Below are 19517 nucleotides of genomic sequence, written 5' to 3'. Positions count from 1 at the left end.
ACAGCCAAAGCAGGATGCCTATCACTGTCTGCCAGGATTTCAAAAGTGATAGGACAACAATGTGCAAATAAAGCCACATTATGTTGGTATTACAAAAAGCGCTTCAGCTTTTGGGTTTTCCTGTGCAAAAGGAGAAGTGACAAAAGCAAGGGTGCCCCTATGGCTTCAGTGGTGTTTCTGCTTGAGAGAGTTTGATTCAATTACCAGAGCTACTGAAGTTTCCCTTTTTGAAGCAAGAGTAAGTGTGCTGGGTTCATGAAAGTCCCACTGACTACCACTTCATCACTTCAATTTACCATCTGTAAAGTGAAGTTCATAAATTATATTGTACAGGTAACAGTGTGAAATACACTGGATTGTATGTCTGGGATACAGGTCCAGCAACAGCAAATAATCTGTCCAGCCAAGGACATTCTGGGCATCAGCTCAAAGCAGTCTATAGAGCACCATAACTTAAGGAGGTTACTAATAACACATGGTATTAAGAAACTGAGTAAAGTTTTACAAAGCTAAAGAAAGCTGCAATCAAATAAAAGGTATATTGTTGCAGACTAGGATCATTTTTGTATTATAAATCTAGGATACACCAAGAGCTGGAAAAAGCTTAGCGTGAAGATGCACAAGTGACTTAACACAACTTAATGATGTATCATGCATCAGCTGACCTACAGGAGCTGACTATAGCAGCATCCTTTACCACCAGCAAATGTTATCCAGAATGCATTAATCTAAACCACAGTGCAATTGCTAAGCTATAGTAACTTCACTTTATTTTGTTTCACAGACCTTTAAACTTCTCACTAGGTTTCATTAAAGCCAGTGCAGATGGCTTCTAAACTCCTGATCCTCAAGGCAGAGAATTCAGAGGAGAGAATATCATTTAACTTCGTTACATTCTAGAGTTTGAATCATGCAATCATTCAGGTTGAAAAAGACCTTCAGGATTATCTAGTCCAACCATAACCCCACTACCAATGTCACTCACAATGTCACCATGACCCTAAGCAGCATATTTTAGAGAGCCATACCACCACCACCCCTCCTTATATGCCTGTCCCTTCTGAAGGGCTTGTAGCCATCCATTGCAGCACTTGAGTCAGTGTAGTCCCACCATGTTTCAGTGGTAGTGGCTAGGTCATAGCTTGCCTGCTGCACAACAGCTTCCAGCTCCTCCTGTTTGTTGCCCATGCGGGGTGCATTGGTGTAGATACACTACAGTCACATCATTGCCCTCACTCTCAACCCTGGGACTGCTCCCCCAGGTTCATCTCTATCAAGTCTTATTTCCCCCCATCCCTCTTCATACCTAGTTTAAAGCCTTCTCAGTGAGCCCTGTCAGTTCCTGGGCTGGAGTACATTTCCCCCTTTGGTACAGGTGGGACCCATCAGCAGCCATCAGGTCAGGTGCCACATAAACCTCCCCATGATCAAAAAAAAAATTCCTGTGAAGACAGGAGTCTCTCAGTCATTGACAGAGGACTCAAGCACAGAGAACAGAGCCAGAAAATAAAAAAAACAACCCTCAGGGCCACAAATGCTAACAGGCCATGAATGCACAGCAGCCCCAGCAGGGGTAATCACAGACTTTACAGCTAAAAAAAGGTGACCCTGCTCAGTCTCTCGGTAATACTGCACCTATGTGGTCAAACCCCTTCTGGTGCATACTAAAGCTCTTTGTGAATCCTCTGGAGTGTTACACAAATGGCTTTAAATGTCTAGAGATTAAAATATAATCCAAAAGCAGGAGCATACCCCACCATGTTGCAAAAACAAGTTGGCCAGCAACCTCTGCTAAATATCCCTCTATTAAGTGAATTCCAAACACTTAAAATCTAGATGGCTACAAGGTCTAAAGACTCTACAGCCAGCAAAACAACATAAAAAAATCTCCAAAGATATAACAAACTGTCCCTAACTCCAAAAAAACTACACCTTACATGCCTACCACTGCTGGTTTCAGATACATTCTGGCACGTGGAATTCGGAGAATATATTTTTTCCCCTAAACCCTGCTCCATCACTTTACCACCAAGGTTGTAACTTTGATAACATTTGACATACAGGTTAAGACAAAGTCACATTCACAGTAAGCCCCATAATTCTGCAAAAATCAGATGAGACCTAGAACCACAAAGCAAACACATGACTAGAACCACAAAGCAAACACATGAAGTAACATTGCCATCCTATCTGTAAACAGGCTATAAGAATTACCTGAAGGGGATCTGCATACAATACATGCACCTACTACTACATAGATTGCTTTAGTCTAAAAGATCCTACTAGTTGTTACCTCAAAAAGATGTGCTTACCTCTCTCAACTTGGAAACGCATTAGTCCATAGGCTCTGACCCACCTAAATATCCCTGTAACTGACTGAAGGAAAAACAAAGCACTTATCCCAAGGAGTACAAAGAGCTCTCTGATGAGATGCCTGTGGCTCATATACCATCAGCCCCACCTGACACCCATCCCAATCACCTGGGAAAGGGGAGGGAAAAAGCAAAAGGGAGAAAGATAGCAGGAGGAGCAACAGCTGTGTGTGTTTATTGGTTGATTTATTGACTTATTGATTATTAGTAGTAGTAGTAGTAGTATTTTATCTGGCTTAGCTCAACAGGGTGCAGATAAGAGAACTGGGCTGTTTCTGGAAGCAACAATTCCCGTGCTTTTGCTTCAGCTTTGAATATTGAAAGGACACTATGACCAAGCAAGTAACTGAAACTATTTCAGCTGAAATTAGCTCAAACCTTTCTTTACATAGGCAAAAATAATCTAGGAGCATAACAGATTACATGCCAAAAAAAATAATCAATTCCATGTAATAACATGGCTCACAGGAGAAATCAGGCACTTGAGGGCTACCCAGTGCCCTCTAGCTCCCCTGGAAAGCCTCCCAGTGACACCCTGTGTCCTCTTGGATACCCTAGAGGTCTCCCAGGGCACACTAAGGTTCCCTACAAGCCTCCTCTTGCACCCTAGAGGCAAAATTAGGACTCTTCCAGGAATCTAATGGCCTCTGGAGGCCTCGCAGGGCTCTCTAGTGCTCTCTCGGGCACACTGGAGGCCTCCTGTGGCTGAACAAGTATGCAGGAGTTGTGTACTATATCCTAAGGTAAATAAGAAAATTACCTGCAGTCAGACCAACGGGGGACCTGTCAGAAGAAAATTATTGAGATTTTTCTCACACCCCTCCCCAGTTTCCTGCACAGTGGGTGCTGGTGCTGACACTGCCCCGGGCTTTTGCTCACCAAAGCTTGGTGCTGCTGGAATAAAAGTCAGTGTGAGAACTGGTCCTGAGCACATCCATGGGTGGAGCTGGAGGGCGGGGGGTGGGGAGGTGTGTGGTGGTGGCCATGGGAACGGCCATTGGCCCAGTGAAACAGCGACAGAACCATGGCCCAGAATTGGGTCCCCGAGGGAGCATCATGGCGACGATCCTGTCTGTCCCTGCCCCACCCCGTCCCCTCCCGAGCCATAATGACGTTGGTGGTGGGTGGCGAGCTCTACGATATTGTGGACATGGTGGGTAAGGGGTCCTTCGGGGAGGTGGCCAGGAGCTGTCGGAAGAGCACAGGAGAGATGGTTGCCATTAAGATCTTGAGGAATGAAGGCAACCAAGGCCAGAGTGCCTGGAACGAGGTGAAGGTGCTGCGGGCGCTGCAGGCGGTGGACACGGAGGCAGCGCACATCGTCCGCTTCCTTGAGTCTTTTCAGGACAGTGCCTGCACCTACCTGGTCTTCGAGCTGCTGGAGCAAAGCCTCTTTGAATTCCAGAAGAAGAACAACTTCTCGCCGCTGCCCGTGCGGCACATCCGCACCATCGTGGCGCAGGTGCTGGTGGCGTTGGCCAAGCTGAAGGAGCTCGCCATCATCCACGCTGACCTGAAGCCGGAGAACATCATGCTGGTGGACCATGCGCGTCACCCTTTCCGTGTGAAGCTGGTGGACTTTGGCTCGGCCTGCATCTTCAGCGAGGCGTGCTTCATCAAGGAGCCCTACATCCAGACCCGCTTCTACCGGGCGCCCGAAATCCTGCTGGGGCTGCCCTTCTGCGAGAAGATGGACATGTGGTCCTTGGGCTGTGTGGTGGCCGAGCTCCACCTGGGCAGGCCGCTCTATCCAGGCAGAAATGAGGACGAGCAGGTCCGCTACATCTGCAAGACGCAGGGTTTGCCGCCGGGGAGGCTGCTATGCACTGCCCGCAAAGCTCAGCGCTTTTTCCGGCGGGCGCCAGATCTGGCTGGATCTTGGCAGCTGAAGCCGGAGGTGGCAGTGGTTGGGGCAAAGGTGACGGTGGGGCGGAGGAGATACATCCTCTCCTCGCTGGAGCAGATGGTGGCAGTCAACATGCGACCGCTGCTTGGCGCCGAGCAGGAGGCGCTGGCCGAACGCTGTGACCTGCACGGGATGGTGGAGCTGGTGCAGAGGATGCTCACCTGGGACTCACATGAGAGGATCACGCCCAGCACCGCCCTCAAGCACCCGTTCATCTCCATGAGGCAGCTGGAGTCCAGCTTCCAGGCCACCCAGTACTACCAGCTGTGCCAGCAAGCTGCCCAGGCGTCCCGCGAGGATGCTGCTGGTGCCACCGCCACTCCTACTGTGGAAGAAGGCATCGCATTCCCACCAGAGAAGTATGGTTCTTGCAGTGCACAGACAGCCACCACCCAGATGGACAACCTCAGCCTGGGCGAGGAGAGCCAGCACGGTGCCTGCCACCCCATCCCCTGCCACTATGGGAGCTGGCACCGGGCAGCGCAGCACCCACAACGCCCCAAGATGAACACGGTTTCAAGTAACCTGATTGTGTTGGGGCCACCGTCCCCTCCCGGTGGCAGGGCCAGGTGGCAGCTAGGAGCAGAGCATGCACAGGGGAGCGTCTGCCTCACCCCATGCCAAGGTACCACTGTGGGGCAAGGGGATGGCACAGGGTCCAGGGTGCTTTGGGTCCCCCGGGGGTTGCAAGTGCCTGGGTGCTCCAGGTGCCTGGTGCTCCATGTCCACTGGTGCTCCATGTCCCCTGGTGCTCCACGTCATGGGTGCTGCAGGTCCCTCATGCTCCCTGAATCCCATATTATGGGTGTTCTGGGTTCCTCAGGGCCCCATGTTCTCCATTTCCCCATCAGCCCCATATCATGGGTACTAGTGTCCCTACCATTCCATGTCCCCATCAGCCCCATGTCCCCATCAGCCCCACATCATGCATTTTGGGGTCCCTGCCATTGCATGTCCCCATGTGCTCCTAACATCATAGGTTCTCCCTGTCCCTGGGTCCCCAGCTCCACACAGAGACCCACAGCATGGGCTGTGACACCTCCCCCGTGCTGCTCACCCCCTGGCGCTTTTCTCACCCACAGCGAGCCCTGATGAGGCAGCACAGCCCTGACAGCCCCTATCCCATCACCAGCCCCGAGCCCGGCTCATCAGAACAGGACTTGCAGCTCCTTCAGGCCCCCACTACCTGCAGTGCCACTGAGCTGCCAGCGAGAGACAAGAGACTCCGCGCCCACCTCTGAGCATCCCGGACCTTCCTATTCCTCACCTCCACATAACCTCTCTGCTCCACTCATAACCAGGTGCTGAAGGGGAGCAGGCATACCACCCTTGTGGGCACTGGCCATTGCAGTGCTCCCCAATAAAGCTGTTGAATGAGCATTTTGTATCTCCTTGATGGGTGCAAGATGGACTTGGGACCGCAGGGTGTCCCAGGATCTCAGGGTGTCCTGGGACTGATGCTCGCTTACACCACACAGGGTGGCACAAAGGATGCAGGTGCTACCCAGCGGCATGGCACCCACCTTTAATTTCAACACAAAGTCTACGAAAAGTGCTCTGTACCCCCCAAAACACCCAAAGCATAGTGCTGGGATCGGCTGAGGTCTGCTCCTCCTCACCCCACAGCAGGAGCCGCACAGCCACTCCCAGCGCCCCGCATTGCGATGTCCACACTGTACGGGGAGCTCCGGTCCTGCTTGACCACTACCCACAGCTGGCCCTGCACAGTGTGTCCCCCCTGGTATGACCACCCTCAATGTGTGTCCATGTCCCCCCCATATGTTTCCCCCAGTTCTATCTCAAAATAATGGTTGGATTTGCACCAAGATGTCTAGAAAGACTGAACAGGCCTTGTCCCTGATTGCTATTTCCAGCAGCAACTGCGTCTGGGTTCTCTAGATTTCTGAGGACAACAGATCATACTCAGTCAGAAGAAGGAACAGATTTTGAAGTTGAGCTTCCTAAGTGTAGTGGGTTTACATGGCAAGGTTTTGGTAGCAGGGGGCCATAGGGGTAGCTTCTGTGAGAAGAATCTAGAAGCTGCCCCATGTTAGGTAAGGGCCCCACTGCTGACCAGAGCCGAGTCAATAAGCGATGTTGTTTTGCACCTCTGTGAGATCAGATTTAAGACAGGGAAAAAAAATGCTGTGCCACACAGCGGCTGGGAGAGTGAGAGGAGTGAGGAACAGCCTTGCAGGCACCAAGGTCAGTGAAGAAAGAAGGGGGAGAGGTGCTCCAGGTGCCGGAGCAGAAGTCCCCTGTGGCCTGTGGTGAGGCCCAAGGTGAAGCAGGATGTCCCCTTGCAGCCCATGGGGGAGCAGGGGTTCATGCTGCAACCCGTGGAGGAGACCATGGTGGAGCAGGTGGACCTGCATTGATGGAGGCTACGGGCTGTGGAAGACCCCTGCCGGAGCAGGTTCTAGACTGGAGCTGCAGCCCGTGGAGAGGAGACCATGCAGGAGCAGGGGGCCTGGGGCGAGCTGCTGCCTGTGGGGGACCCAGGTTGGAGCAGTTTGCTCCTGAGGGATGGACCCCGTGGTACGGACCCATATCTGGAGCAGTTCTGGAAGAGCTGCTGCCTGTGGGAAGCCCACGCTGGATCAGTTTGGGAAGGATGGCATCCCATGGAAGGGACCCCACAATACAGGGAACAAGAGTGACCAAGAAGGAGCAGTGGTGAAGAAGCACTATAGACTGATCTAACAGGTTACACACCAAAAAAAAATAAATAAAAAATTCAATTCAGTGTAATAACATGACTCGCAAGAGAAATCAGGCACTTGAGTAGGCTATCTAAAAACCAGAAGGCTGTGCTGATGGGTCAAAATACACTACAGGACATTGAAACCTGGCCTTCTGCTGCACCAACTTAAAAACTACCCCTACACTCACCAAGGCACAACCCCAACTCAAACACAGACACAGCATTTTAGCTTGAGTGTTAACCCTAACCATAACTTTTTTTTTTTTTTTTTTTTTTTTTTTTAGTACCCTAAAAAAACCTCCTTAATCTCTCCACCTCCTCCTTGAGCTCTGCCACCAGGCTGCTCCGATCCTCCACCTGCTTTCACCTCATGCAGGCAGTATCTCTGTCAGCCTCCATTGGTAGCGGCTGGCTCAGGCACACCCTGCAGCCTGGAGCCTGAACTGCTGCATCTTGGGGTAGGCACCCGGTCTGTGTCACCACAGTCTTTTTGGCGAGTACTTTATCGAGTGTTTGCCAGCTGGTGGTGACCATGGCTAGGGTTGCTGTCTGTATGGCCTGGCTCCATAGGCCTGGGCAGAAGGTGCTGCCGACCCCACCTGTGCCTCCTCAGCCACCCTCACAAGGGCTGCCAGGCCCTGGTGGCTCCCTCAGCTGCCTCGAGGGGCCTCAGGGCAGGAAAAAAGTCCTAAAAAAACAAAAAGCTATGCCCGCTGCCATCCCTGGCTCTGCTGCAGAATGTGTCTGCCCCAGAAAACCTTCATATCCAGATTGCCAAACTCTCGAGGAAATACTGACTCAACAGAAATTGTTGCCGTCATATCTATCCATCAATTAAAGCATCTGTTCTTTAGGTCAGTAAATATTCTGACCATCAGTCCGGCCCGTTTCTCACTACAAGCCTGAGAAGAGGATGCACACGCTGCATTAAACTCCTCTAAGCATTATCAGGTCTTTCAGGGCTCACAAGATTGTTATGAAGATTTCAAATGACACAGATATCATGGCTCCTGCCAAATCATTTCAATGGTTAACTGCTCTTCCTGTATAAATCAAGGGTTCCTTTCAATCTGAGATATAGTCCTGCTTCAGTTATCAGATATTGGAGTTTATTATGGTTCCTACTGACCTGTTAATAAGCCACCTCTTCAGGTCTCTTTATGCTTCTAGATGTGAAACTGTAAACTCTCATTTTGTATGAGAAACACTGTCTGCTTTCCCTGTTATCTTTCACTTCTGTGGTCAATGAAATTTTGAGAGTTGACATATAATTAACATGAAGAATAATGGAGTAAATGACTCTCCTCCAAGGAGAAGCCCAGTGAAGCACTGAGATGGTAACAGCAGAGAGAAACCCCAGCCCTACCCTGAAAGGGAACGGTGTTGTAGCACAAGAACTTCCTTGTAAACAGCTGTTGGTGTAGCATCTTAAAAATGTAATGGGGAAAAACAAAACAAAACAAAACAAACAAACAAGCCAAAAAACAAACAAACAAACAAAACAAAACAAAACAAAAAAACACGTTATAAGGGGCACAGTCTCCTGGGAAGAAAGGAGAGGCATGCTTTTGTTGCAAGTGGATCTGACTTAGCTAGTGAATGAGATAGGTGGTGAACTACTTGTGAAAGAGAGCTTGTGTGAAGCAAAGAAAAAAAAAAAGTCAAAATGAAGGATACTATGTTCCTTTAAAAATCCTCACTGGAGAACCAAAGAAAATCCTCTTCAAAGAATGACCAGGCATGGTGAAGAACATGAGTTAGAGAAATGCAACAGGACTGTATATATCATTTTTCTGACAGATTTCAGAGTAATCGTATAGAATCACTTATGTTGGCTATGTGTCTGTATGCTATTGATTACCAGATGTACTCAGAGGGTTAATTCATAAATCTAGAGAAACTGCAATATTTGGGAGATGAGGAAAAGTGTGCTTAAATCTGGGAGCAATAGTCCTAGGGTTGTGGGACAGCATCACAATATAAGCTTGTGTCTGGCAGGAAATAATGTGGTGGAGGAATCGTAAAGAATGTGGAAGAAAAAAATGGAATCGTACTGTTCTGAAGTTAAAGTAATGTATGGAACTGGCTTCCTGGGATTTGAACACATCAGCCTGGCAAGCTTTCAGGTAGGGAAAGCTCACCTAAAGCTATGTGAAAGATACCTTTTGTTTTATAATTACTTGCAGACTGTGACAAAGCTACTTCTTGCCCTTCTCTCAGCTCAAATAAGGAGGCAAAGATGTCTAAGGCTGACTAGTCAGAAGCCCAGCAAGGGGTGCAAATCTGAGACAAAATAATGTGAGAACAAAAGATGCACAAGTTTTGGCTGGGATTTTAACTCTTTTGTATGTAAGCCTCTTTGGATTCCATCATTAAAAGCACAACACTCTGCTCTTCAATGGTGCTTACATGTAGTAATCGGTGCAGTGCTGGTGTTAAATATGCTGGATACTGCACTTTGCTTTTTAGTATCCTTCAGTACTTTACTGCTTCCTTGGCAGTCTACAGAGGTGATAATTGTGTGTGGAGTGTTTTTTTTGAAGGTTTTATTTTTAAAAAACTTGGTAGCTATTGTGTATTTCTGTCACAGCTTTTATTATGTTCCAGTGATGGTTTGACAATTTTTATTTTCAAATTGACAGTTCCGATAATGATGTACCACTCAGGAAATCCGTAAATCTTCTGGTAGATAAATCCACTGTATATTTTTGTTTAATGTATTTGACAGCATTATAATGGATTTAAAATTACATTTATTGTGTGTGTTACTGTGTGACAAGGGATAGATTTCAACCATTCATTTCCCAGGAAACACAGCATTATTACTTGATGCAGAAATACTGCTTTTACATATAGGCTACTTATCACAATTTATACTTGCCCTCTGACAGTGATTCACATAAACCTTGCGTGCTCTGTGGCCAAACCGGGAAAGCTCAGCAAGCACTGAGTATTATCAGACTCTCGTGCTGCAAGGGAAAATGAAGGGATTATGATTATATTAAAGCTACTGATCCTGTTTCACGCTGTACCACCATAATGTTGCCAGATCTAAGAGCACCTCTCAACTCTGCCCAACATGGAGCCTTTCTTTCTGACCATGTGTGTTCTTCACATGCATCTGACTGCAGCAGAGGACCAGGGAAAAGGGAGCAGCAGGGCAGGACACCTAGCATCTCTCTGCTCTTGCACATGTTCAGGAAAGATGTTTGATGAGTCCTAATAATTCAGATTTGTTATTTGAAACTGTTTTTGCATGTGAAAGTTGTTATTAAAAACTGGTTTTGCATGTGAAAGTATACTTTATCCTCTCCTGCTTGAGTAGATTTAACAAACAAGCCAATTTCTCAGGCTTATACCATGGGAAAGGCCACGATATCATTACCAATTTCAAAATTATGCAAAAACTCTTCCATCAATTTCACTTTCAGATCTCTTACAAATAATTCTCCATCTTTATGTAACACCTATCTTTGTACTGGAAGACTTTTGTGAGATACCTTCTGTGATAGGGCTTTCAGTACACTGGGGGTCCAGGCTCCCTAGCCCACAGGACTTTTGATTAGCTTTCATGAGTTAAGTATGAACTATCAATTAAAGATCCATTTTTGTGTGTCATTACAACAGATTTGCTTCAACCCACACTTACCTCTTCCTGGCAAAGCTCTTCTTAACAGCATCTTACTGCTTTTCTAGATGCCCACTAAACTGTATTATCATCAGAGAGATTTACAGTTCTTGAACAGACTCTCTTAGCAAATGAACACCCTTAACTTTGTTAACACAATGAATGTATTTGCCTCACACAGCTTGTTCATAAACTATGTCCTTCATACTGCTGGCTAGTCAGTTAATTAGCCAGCACAGGCATCAGATGGACTTTCATGCTCTTTCCCTTCTTATCCTTCCTTATCCACTGTACCTCAGAGAAGGGCTGCCTGTCTAAAATCATAGATCCTATTAGCATGTGTGGAGACATATGCTAAATTGAGTGCACAGCTTCCTCTCTATTCTCTACCTGTGGTTCCCCCATGGCTCATATCAAGCTTGTGGCTACCAAGGATAGAACATTCCCTCCAGATTCCTGCCACTTTTGCTCTCTACAAGCAAGCAAACAAACAAAGAAAAACAGAACATCACCACCACTGACACCAAAAAATTCATTCCTAAGTGTTCCAGAAAGTGAAGGGGAAATGGCAACATTTCAGTTCAATCAGAAGATTTTGTTTTGGCTTTGATGCTTTTCCCCAATGATTTAGACCTGTCTTTCTTTAGTTTTCCTTTATTTAGTATGTGGGTGAGAGGGCAAGAACACAGAGAAAATTGATTTTCCCCTTTTTTCTACTTTTATTCCCTCCAGTGAAACTTGGAGAACAGTTTTTGTTTTGTTCCATTAAATAAAAAAATAAAAAATCAGCAAGTGGCAAGAAAATCCCTTCCTTTCACTTTCCAGTTTGAGAACATCAGGTGTTGGCCTGTTTTTACTCTAGTGAGATAATGTGTTGTTACTGCACTTAAAAGAAAAATTTAAAAAAAAATGCAGTAAAAAAAAGAGTGACTTTTTCTCTAGAAAATTATTCTCTGATGCATGTATTACACCAGTATATTGATAATGGAATCATTTTCTTTCTTACCTGCAGTAGCAATAACTGCAAACTTTGCTATAGAATCGTAGAATCATTTAAGTTCAAAAAGACCTCTCAGATCATCAGGTCCAACCATTAACTTAACACAGCCGTCTAATCCTAAACCATGTCCCTAAGCACCACATTTACACATCTTTTGAATATCTCCAGGGATGGTGACTCAATAACTTCCTGGGCGGCCTGTTTTAATATTTCACAACACTTCCAGTGAAGAAATTTTTCCTAATATCCAGTCTACCACCTTCCCTTCCCTCCCAGCTTTCCTGGTGCAACTTAAAGCCATTTCCTCTTATCCTATCACTTGTTGCCTGGGAGAAGAGACTGACCCTCACCCTGCTACAACCTCCTTTGAGGTAGTTGTAGAGATTGATAAGGTCTCCCCTGAGCCTCCTTTACTTGAGGCTAAATAACCCCAATTCCCTCAAGCACTTCTCATAAGACTTGTTCTCTAGATCCTTCATCAGCTTTGTTGCCTCATGGTATTGCCTCAGTGCTCCCAGATGTCTCCATTCATCCTTTTTCAGGATTTTCTTTTCTATCTTTTCTTAGCCTGATGATGATAACTTATTCAAGAGTTGTTAACATGAAGGAAAGGAGTTTACACATTTTTACTCTCCTTTTTTTTCCAGGGACCAAAGCTCATTATGAACATCTAGTTCCAATACAGTTTTTATCTCTTTTTTGTCTAAAACTTATTTGTTCTTAAAAAAAAAAAAAAAAAAAAAAAAAAGTAAAATAAAAAGTAAAAAAATAAGGTTAGTATTTCACTGCAGAATTCACACTACCAATGAGAATTTCCCAGATAGAAGTTAGTGTAAGATATGTTATAAACTTTATCAAACCTCAAATACTAGCATTATATATGGCAAAATTACCTAATACAATTCAGTAGACTACAGCCACCATTAAATCATTCATGAAGCTATGAAAATTAAAAAAAAAAAAAAAAAAAGATAACTTTGATGTTATTCATTGGGACTTTAAAGAGAGTAATTAGCATTTTTTTCTCCCTTGACACCATGACTGGTTTTTCCTCATCATTCTTTCTTGAAAAGAATCTTCTCTCAGAAACACAACTAAATATTATGAAAAATTAAGACGAAAACAAATGTGGGTGAGTAATGTTGACTACACCAAGGGTTGTGACATAATTTCTCTCTCTCATCAGCAACTTCTTGCACAAGCAGGCAATGCACATTTAGGAAAGTTACAATCATACGATCTGTTCCATTGAACAGATGAACTTTTGACTTTTTACCTACGAGTTCCTTTTACCTTCCATTACTCAACGGCTGTGATCACTTTTTCTCTTCTAGAGCAGAGGATGAGTGTTGAAGAGGTTAGTATGTCTTGCTAGCAGCTACTCATTTCATTTTGGGAGGTTACTGTCCTTAAAGATTTCCTAGGGGAAAAGTCCACATGAGTGCTCCCTCATCCACTTCAAGCTAAATTGATCAGGTTAGTTCATCACTGGGCACTATTTGACACCTTAAAGCAGATTCTTCTTGCCTGTATAGAGAAAAGGGTTCTTTTTGCTTAGTCTAAAATGCTAGTCATCCTATCCAAACTGCCCTTTGTGGATTCCCCTCATGGTCTGTTGCCACAGATATTCATCACATGTCAGTAGACTGAATTGCCTCTATGATTTTCAAAGTTCCTTCATCAAGTGTCCAAAGAGAGTCTAGCTGAGACAAACACCTGTTTTCAGATGGTGAAACTTAGATGAGATGAATCCTACTTTAAAGCAACATAAATTGCATTAAGAATCTTCACAATTGCTTTTTTAAGTTGTTATTTTTTAAATGGCATTATTCCTTCTGTGATTTAAACAGAGCATTTATTTAACAGAGGTTTGTAAAAATCTAGATTTGTAAGAAGAGAGACTTTAGACATGTTACATATTACTCTATAACTTGGACAAAGCCAATTCTGTGCTTTTTCCAAGTGGCCTGACCCCAAAATCCATTTAGGTAATTTATTTTTATTATTTATTTTGTTTGTTTGTTTTCTTTTTTTATTTTTGACCTCAAATAAAACTATTGAGCAATTCATTTTTATAGCTTCAGGCTATTGTCTAGTAATAAGTGTTGTTTACCCAAGCCATGGTTAGAAATCTAGCTAAAAGAAGCAGCCAAGTATTTTGGTCCAATTTTTCATGGTCTTCATGGAAATGAAAGAAGGGAACAAAATCCACTTATTAAAGCTTGCTCTTGTCCATTTAATTCAAATGGGTCACAGTTTGTTTCATAAGTTCCTAAAAAGATATACTTCTGCTAGCAATGATTCCAGAACTTATTTAAATGAGCAGGGATAAGACTTATCCACAGTGACTAACTGTGAATGGACACCTGTTTATAATGTACTTTTAGAATACTTCTCTTTAAAAATATTCATAATTATGTTAAAATTGAAATCTTACATCCTTTTCTTGGACAGCATTTTCAACGTGACTAATCCATTTCTAACTCAGCTCTGTATTACTCAGTGAAACACATCCAATTAGAACATTCAGTGATACACATAGAATAAGGTAAAAGACATAAAAACCCTCACACTTCCTCCTTTAAGATTAGCCAGATGAGAAATGGATTAATTCATTTAACAATAAATAAATAAATAAATAAACTGGTGACACAGTAAAACACTCAAATACAATTCCTAAACATATCCCTGCTGAATCTTGTTTCAGATGAGTGGAAATATTTCTCTGGAATGGATTTCAAAATGTAATTATGAATGTCAAACAGGGAGTCTACACAATTTTATATCTGAACATTTTACTGTCTCTCTCCCTCCCTCTCTCTCTTTCCTCTGTTTATATTTTAAATTCTTAAAAATAAAATAAATTAAATTCAAAAGCTATTAAGTAAGGGCTTTGAGGTTTTTAACCCATCACTCTGATCATAATGTAGAAATCCTAATGATTTCTGCTTGCCATCTTGAAACTGCTAACAGATGTATTTTGAAGAAGAAACTCTCTTCCTTACATCGCCTTTTCTGTGGATCATCCATAGCTGAATCTCTTGTCTAACTTTAGCCTTTGCCTAAAACTCACATTTCCCCATTTCAGTGAAAGCTGTTTGATCTCTTTCTTCCGTAGACAAAATAAATATGCAGAGAACCAATACCAAGCACCTATATTTGAAAACCATGGTCTTACAAGCCATGTGTAACTGTCCTTAGATACACAAATTTAAATACATGAATTCTATCAGTACCTTTGAGAAAAAATTCTATTCATTCTTGGACCATAAATTAAGCTTTTAAATTTATTTTGCAATTCGAGCTACCAGAGAATGAGATCATCATTATTGATTTATTTGTTTGTTTGTGGCAGCTTTGGAAGCTTCTAAATATTTCCTTGTTCACTAGAACACAATGAGGGACTCCAAAGGTGTTTGGGTATTAGGAACTTCATGAAAACTTCTGTCTATACTCAAAGTGTAGTACTTTCCATCAAGAAGAGATTATTGAAGAGGGAAATCTGAAATTGTCACAATAGTTTGAGTGAAGCTTTCCAGGAAGTAGTATGTTCTTAACATTTTTTGTATTTTTCCCCACATTGAGATGTGGGAATTGGAACTGTAACTTCTGTAAAATTTTGAAAACTTATAAAAACACTCTTTTATGAAGATTTTTGTTTATTTTTAACTTCACTGAATTAACAGAATAGAATAGAATAGAAAATTATGTGTAGCATAGTCAAAAAGCTGTATAGGCAGGTGTGGTGGTTTTATTCATGTGGATAGGGGCAAGATGTTACCTTAGCATTCTATTTCTAAGTTGATCTGTGTGTCAGAGGCTGTTCAGATCTTGTTAATGATGCCTGTAATTGCCATGGCTAAGTCTTGTATGGATTCTGAAAGAGAAGGAATAATTCCATACTCACTGAGGAAACCACAAAGGAATATTATCATGACATATAGCAAGTATTGTATCAGTGTCTTATTCCTCCATGCCAGTGCTACTTTTAAAATCATTTTATCTCTTTAAAGTTCAGAAACTTTATTTATTTTAATTTCTTTCTAAGAACTTTTTCTAAAAACTTAAATTTATTTCTAAAACCTTTTTTTTTTTTTTTTTCACAAACTGACGTTTATCCAGATTCTTCAGAAACTAAACAATCTGTTAAGAGTCAAAGCAGCAACCTCAAGCTAGATGCCATATCTGAACTGTGATTTTATTAGTCCTGGTTATGGCTTCAGGCATCTTGGCAAAGTTTTGCAACAAGGTTACACCGTGCTTTTCAACCCCCTGTTCACTCATCAGTGGAGGGTTAGAAAAATGAACACGAAGTTCATATTCCTAAGGAAATTAAGATGATTCTGTATATTGATTCTGCATCAAATTAAAGCAAACCCTTTCAAAGCTGTTCATCAAAAACCCCAGTAAGGGACTCATGCTCACATCTTTCTCCTCAAGGACTGGAAGGAGATTAGATTGTGAAATTAGCCCTCTAGTGTTTTTTCTGATGTCTGCTTTTGTCTCTCAATGATGTCCTCCAGGTAAAATAACTTTAGGGGATTTTTAATCCTAGTTTTGACACACCATGGAGGTAGGCAGCCTGCTCTTAGCTAGGATGCCAACACATCACCTCTTTTTCTTGAGCTTTCACATACAAACAGAATTAAGCCATTGTAAACAAGAGTGTAGTAGCCAGTACCCACTGAAGAAGAAAGATTTACTGCTGAATAGATGTGCTGGCTGCCACCACCTAGCCTCATTTTTCATCTCTTCTTCAGGCTATTAAATTATCAACTGGTATTCACTAATGGGAAGAGTCATATGGTGTTGATGTGGCAATGCTAGCTCATTTTAACCCTGGGTTACCAACACACATTCAGTGGGAGGTACTGTGTCAACAAGGCTGTGGAAAGCAACCTCCATGTCTCTTCCTTAAAGACACTGCAGTTTTGTGTCCCCTCTCTTGTCTTCTCCCAGGAGTTCCACATTAATGGCGGTTCAGTTCATTTGTGTGGGTATCAGCATCCAAGGAATACAATGGTAGAAAGCCATCGCTCAGGGACTGGCTATTTACCTTGGAGTTTGTCTAAAGATGTCTGAACATCCATGCTTTGAAGCAGAGTTTTTCAGAGGATTAGATAAACATATTAACATTAACTCTAAGCTCAAACTAAGGGGTATTACCTCACTTAAAGCAAGGAATAGAAGCCAAGTCTATCAACAAATGTCTGTGCCATATATATTCTCATGGTCATTTAGGTTCCTCTCACATATAACATTGAAGGCTCTTTTAAATTCCTCATGACAAATAATCTCCAAATGTGACTATATTCTGTGTAATGAAGTTATTATTTTCACAATAGCCTTGGTCAACATAAATTAAGGAAAAAGGAGCTGTCCAAACATGCTTGTTACTAACAAAAGCCAATATCCAAAGATATGCCAATCTCTTTTGTGAGACTGAAAAAGTTTTCCAAATTAGTGAAATGTAAAAAGACAACCAGACTGCAAAACAGGCTTCTTCTGATGCTATGTTCTTGTGTCATAATTTAAGTAACATTATGTGGTCTAATATTCCTTTCTTGCTATAAGAAATAAACAGGTCTGTGATCTCCCATGCTTTTGATGGGAGGGTATTAATGAAGATTTGTTACCTTCATGTCCAAAATTCAAGAAAATGGTATAAGAAAACTGTCTCACATATAAGGTGTATTTGTAAAAAAATGTGTGTGGTAAGGTTACTATGCTTCAAAGAAAAGGTCTTAAAGAAAGGCCACTGGTGGCTATGCCACAGAAGCACAACATAGAAGGAGCGGTAGGGTGAGGAGAAAGGCACAGCTTGTCGTGCTGAATCAGAGGATTGGTCCATTCCTGAATTTCCCCTCAACAGCAGCTTTTAGTTGACATTTCAAAGGGAAATCAGATACTTAGGCCTACATTACTTCTAAAAGACTGTGTTGTTGATACAGTATAAAAATTTCAGCAGTTTCCGTACTGATATCTATTAAAATTGGATTCTCCTGTAGCTATAGTATGGAGCATCATTAATTTTTTTTAGCCAGGAAAAAATATTGTTGCATAGCTTCTTCAAATGCTCTATGCATTCAACCCCAATGAAAGCATCTCTAACTTCAAAATGGGGAAAAATATATTTTTTAATCCAATGTAGATTTTAAAGTAATTATATTCTGATCTTAAATTACTGTATCTATTCTACATTAAATTTCCACACCTCAGCTTACTTATCCTAAGTAAACGTAACTAAACTGATAAGTAATACTTGTACATACGGTTCTCTCCCTGATGGAATAATAGAGCCAAATCTGAAATGTTTAATGAACAGACAGGCCAAACCTTTGCTATGCTTAATTATGTAGAAGACAGTTTAAAAACTTTATATGTGTAAATGATTACCCAGGCCTGGAGGATGTGTTTGAAAAGATTAGATGAGGAACTCATGATACGCATATGTCGTTGGCCATGTAAATAACTTAACTTAGTATGCATGCCTAAATTGACTGTTGACCTATGAAGGAGCAATGGAAGAACCTGAAAGACCACCAGTAGAAATATACTTCAACAAGTTTCAGAAAATAGTGTGGATATGTTAACTATTTTTTAAATCTAATGAATATGTATGGTTTGATTGTATATAACCCCTGTAGTCTGGACATTTTGGCACACACACTGGCCGGAGTGATCTCTTGTGCATCTGGCACCACAATTAAAGAATGTCTGCTTTCTAAACCTCCAACTTGAGTCTTAGAGAGTTTCTTTGACCAAATTTTACAGCAACAAAACCTTATTTCTGAAATTCCTGCATTTGTAATATCTAAGCTGGAGATAATTGCAATGCCTCTGATGTTTGTTTGGTCTCTTCCTTAAATTGCTTCAGTGTGCTTTTAACCTCACTGTCACTTTATCAGTTTCTTTTAGAAAATTAATAAATGCACTAAGTTAGGTTGACCCTGACAAACCACCTCTGTGTTCCAGTATGCTAGCCCTCTGCCCCGAGGAAACTGTTTATTCCTGACCTTTGCTTCACATGTCACAGACATCTCCCTGCACCTTTACTGCCCATTCCATGAGCACTGAGATGGGATAAGCATGAGCAGAGCAGGACACGGCACAGGTGCCCTAATGTAATCCTGAATATACAACTGTGCTTCGAGGGGTAACAAATGCAGATCTTATTTGCTGCAGAGCTGCCTCTTCTTGACTTAACCAGCTGGCATTTAGCTTTGCCCTGGACTGTGCTGCTGATGGAGGACAACAAAGTTGGAGCAATTATGGCCGGTAGAGCAGCTGGGGCAGGTGTGGCATTTGGGAGAGTTGGGGAGGTGTGCCAGTTTGATACAGTAAAGGTCAGTCAAAGAAACTCTCTAAAACTCAATTTGGAGTTTATAAAGCAGGCATTCTTTAATTGCAGCACCAGATGCACGGGGAATCACTCCACCTAGTGTGTGTGCTAAATTGTCCAGGATACAGACAGTATATATAATTAAAACACACTTATTCATTAGATTTCTGAGAGATAATTAACATATTCATATCATTTGCTGTAATTTGTTAAAATACGTAAATATTCCTGGTGCATGTGCATTTGTTTCCACTAGTGGTCTTCTGGGGGTCTCTGGTGGTCATCGGTAGTCTTCCTCACTATGTTCTTGTGCGTGCTCGGACTATCTCCTTCTTTCTTATCTTGTTCCAACTTAGCCATGCATACTAAACTAAGTCATTTATACATCCAAAGAGGTGCATACCATGAGTCCCGCACCTATTTTTTACAGGCACCTCTTCCAGGCCTAGGTTATCTTACCCCCCCCCCTTCCCCTGTCTGTGTTACAATTCTGTATGGTCTTACAGATAAGGCTGGTTCTTTAGTAAGGCAGCATTAGACACTCAAACTGCCTAGTCCTCCTTCT

At 42.7% G+C, this 19517-nt stretch overlaps 1 protein-coding gene across 1 annotated transcript; it reads left to right on the top strand.

The window, feature by feature from the left end:
- Positions 1–3480: 3480 nt before the first annotated feature.
- HIPK4 (homeodomain interacting protein kinase 4) lies at positions 3481–5519 on the top strand (the record flags this gene model as incomplete). Its single annotated transcript, XM_082758618.1, has 2 exons — positions 3481–4941; positions 5361–5519. The coding sequence occupies 2 exons, from the start codon at positions 3481–3483 to the stop codon at positions 5517–5519; spliced, it is 1620 nt and encodes a 539-aa protein (XP_082614744.1).
- Positions 5520–19517: the final 13998 nt, after the last annotated feature.

This window comes from Aythya marila, assembly GCF_965140915.1.
Source record: "Aythya marila genome assembly, chromosome: 4".
Lineage (NCBI taxonomy): Eukaryota > Metazoa > Chordata > Aves > Anseriformes > Anatidae > Aythya > Aythya marila.
Note: the sequence above shows the minus strand (reverse complement) of the source record. Positions and strands in the feature narration are given on the sequence as shown.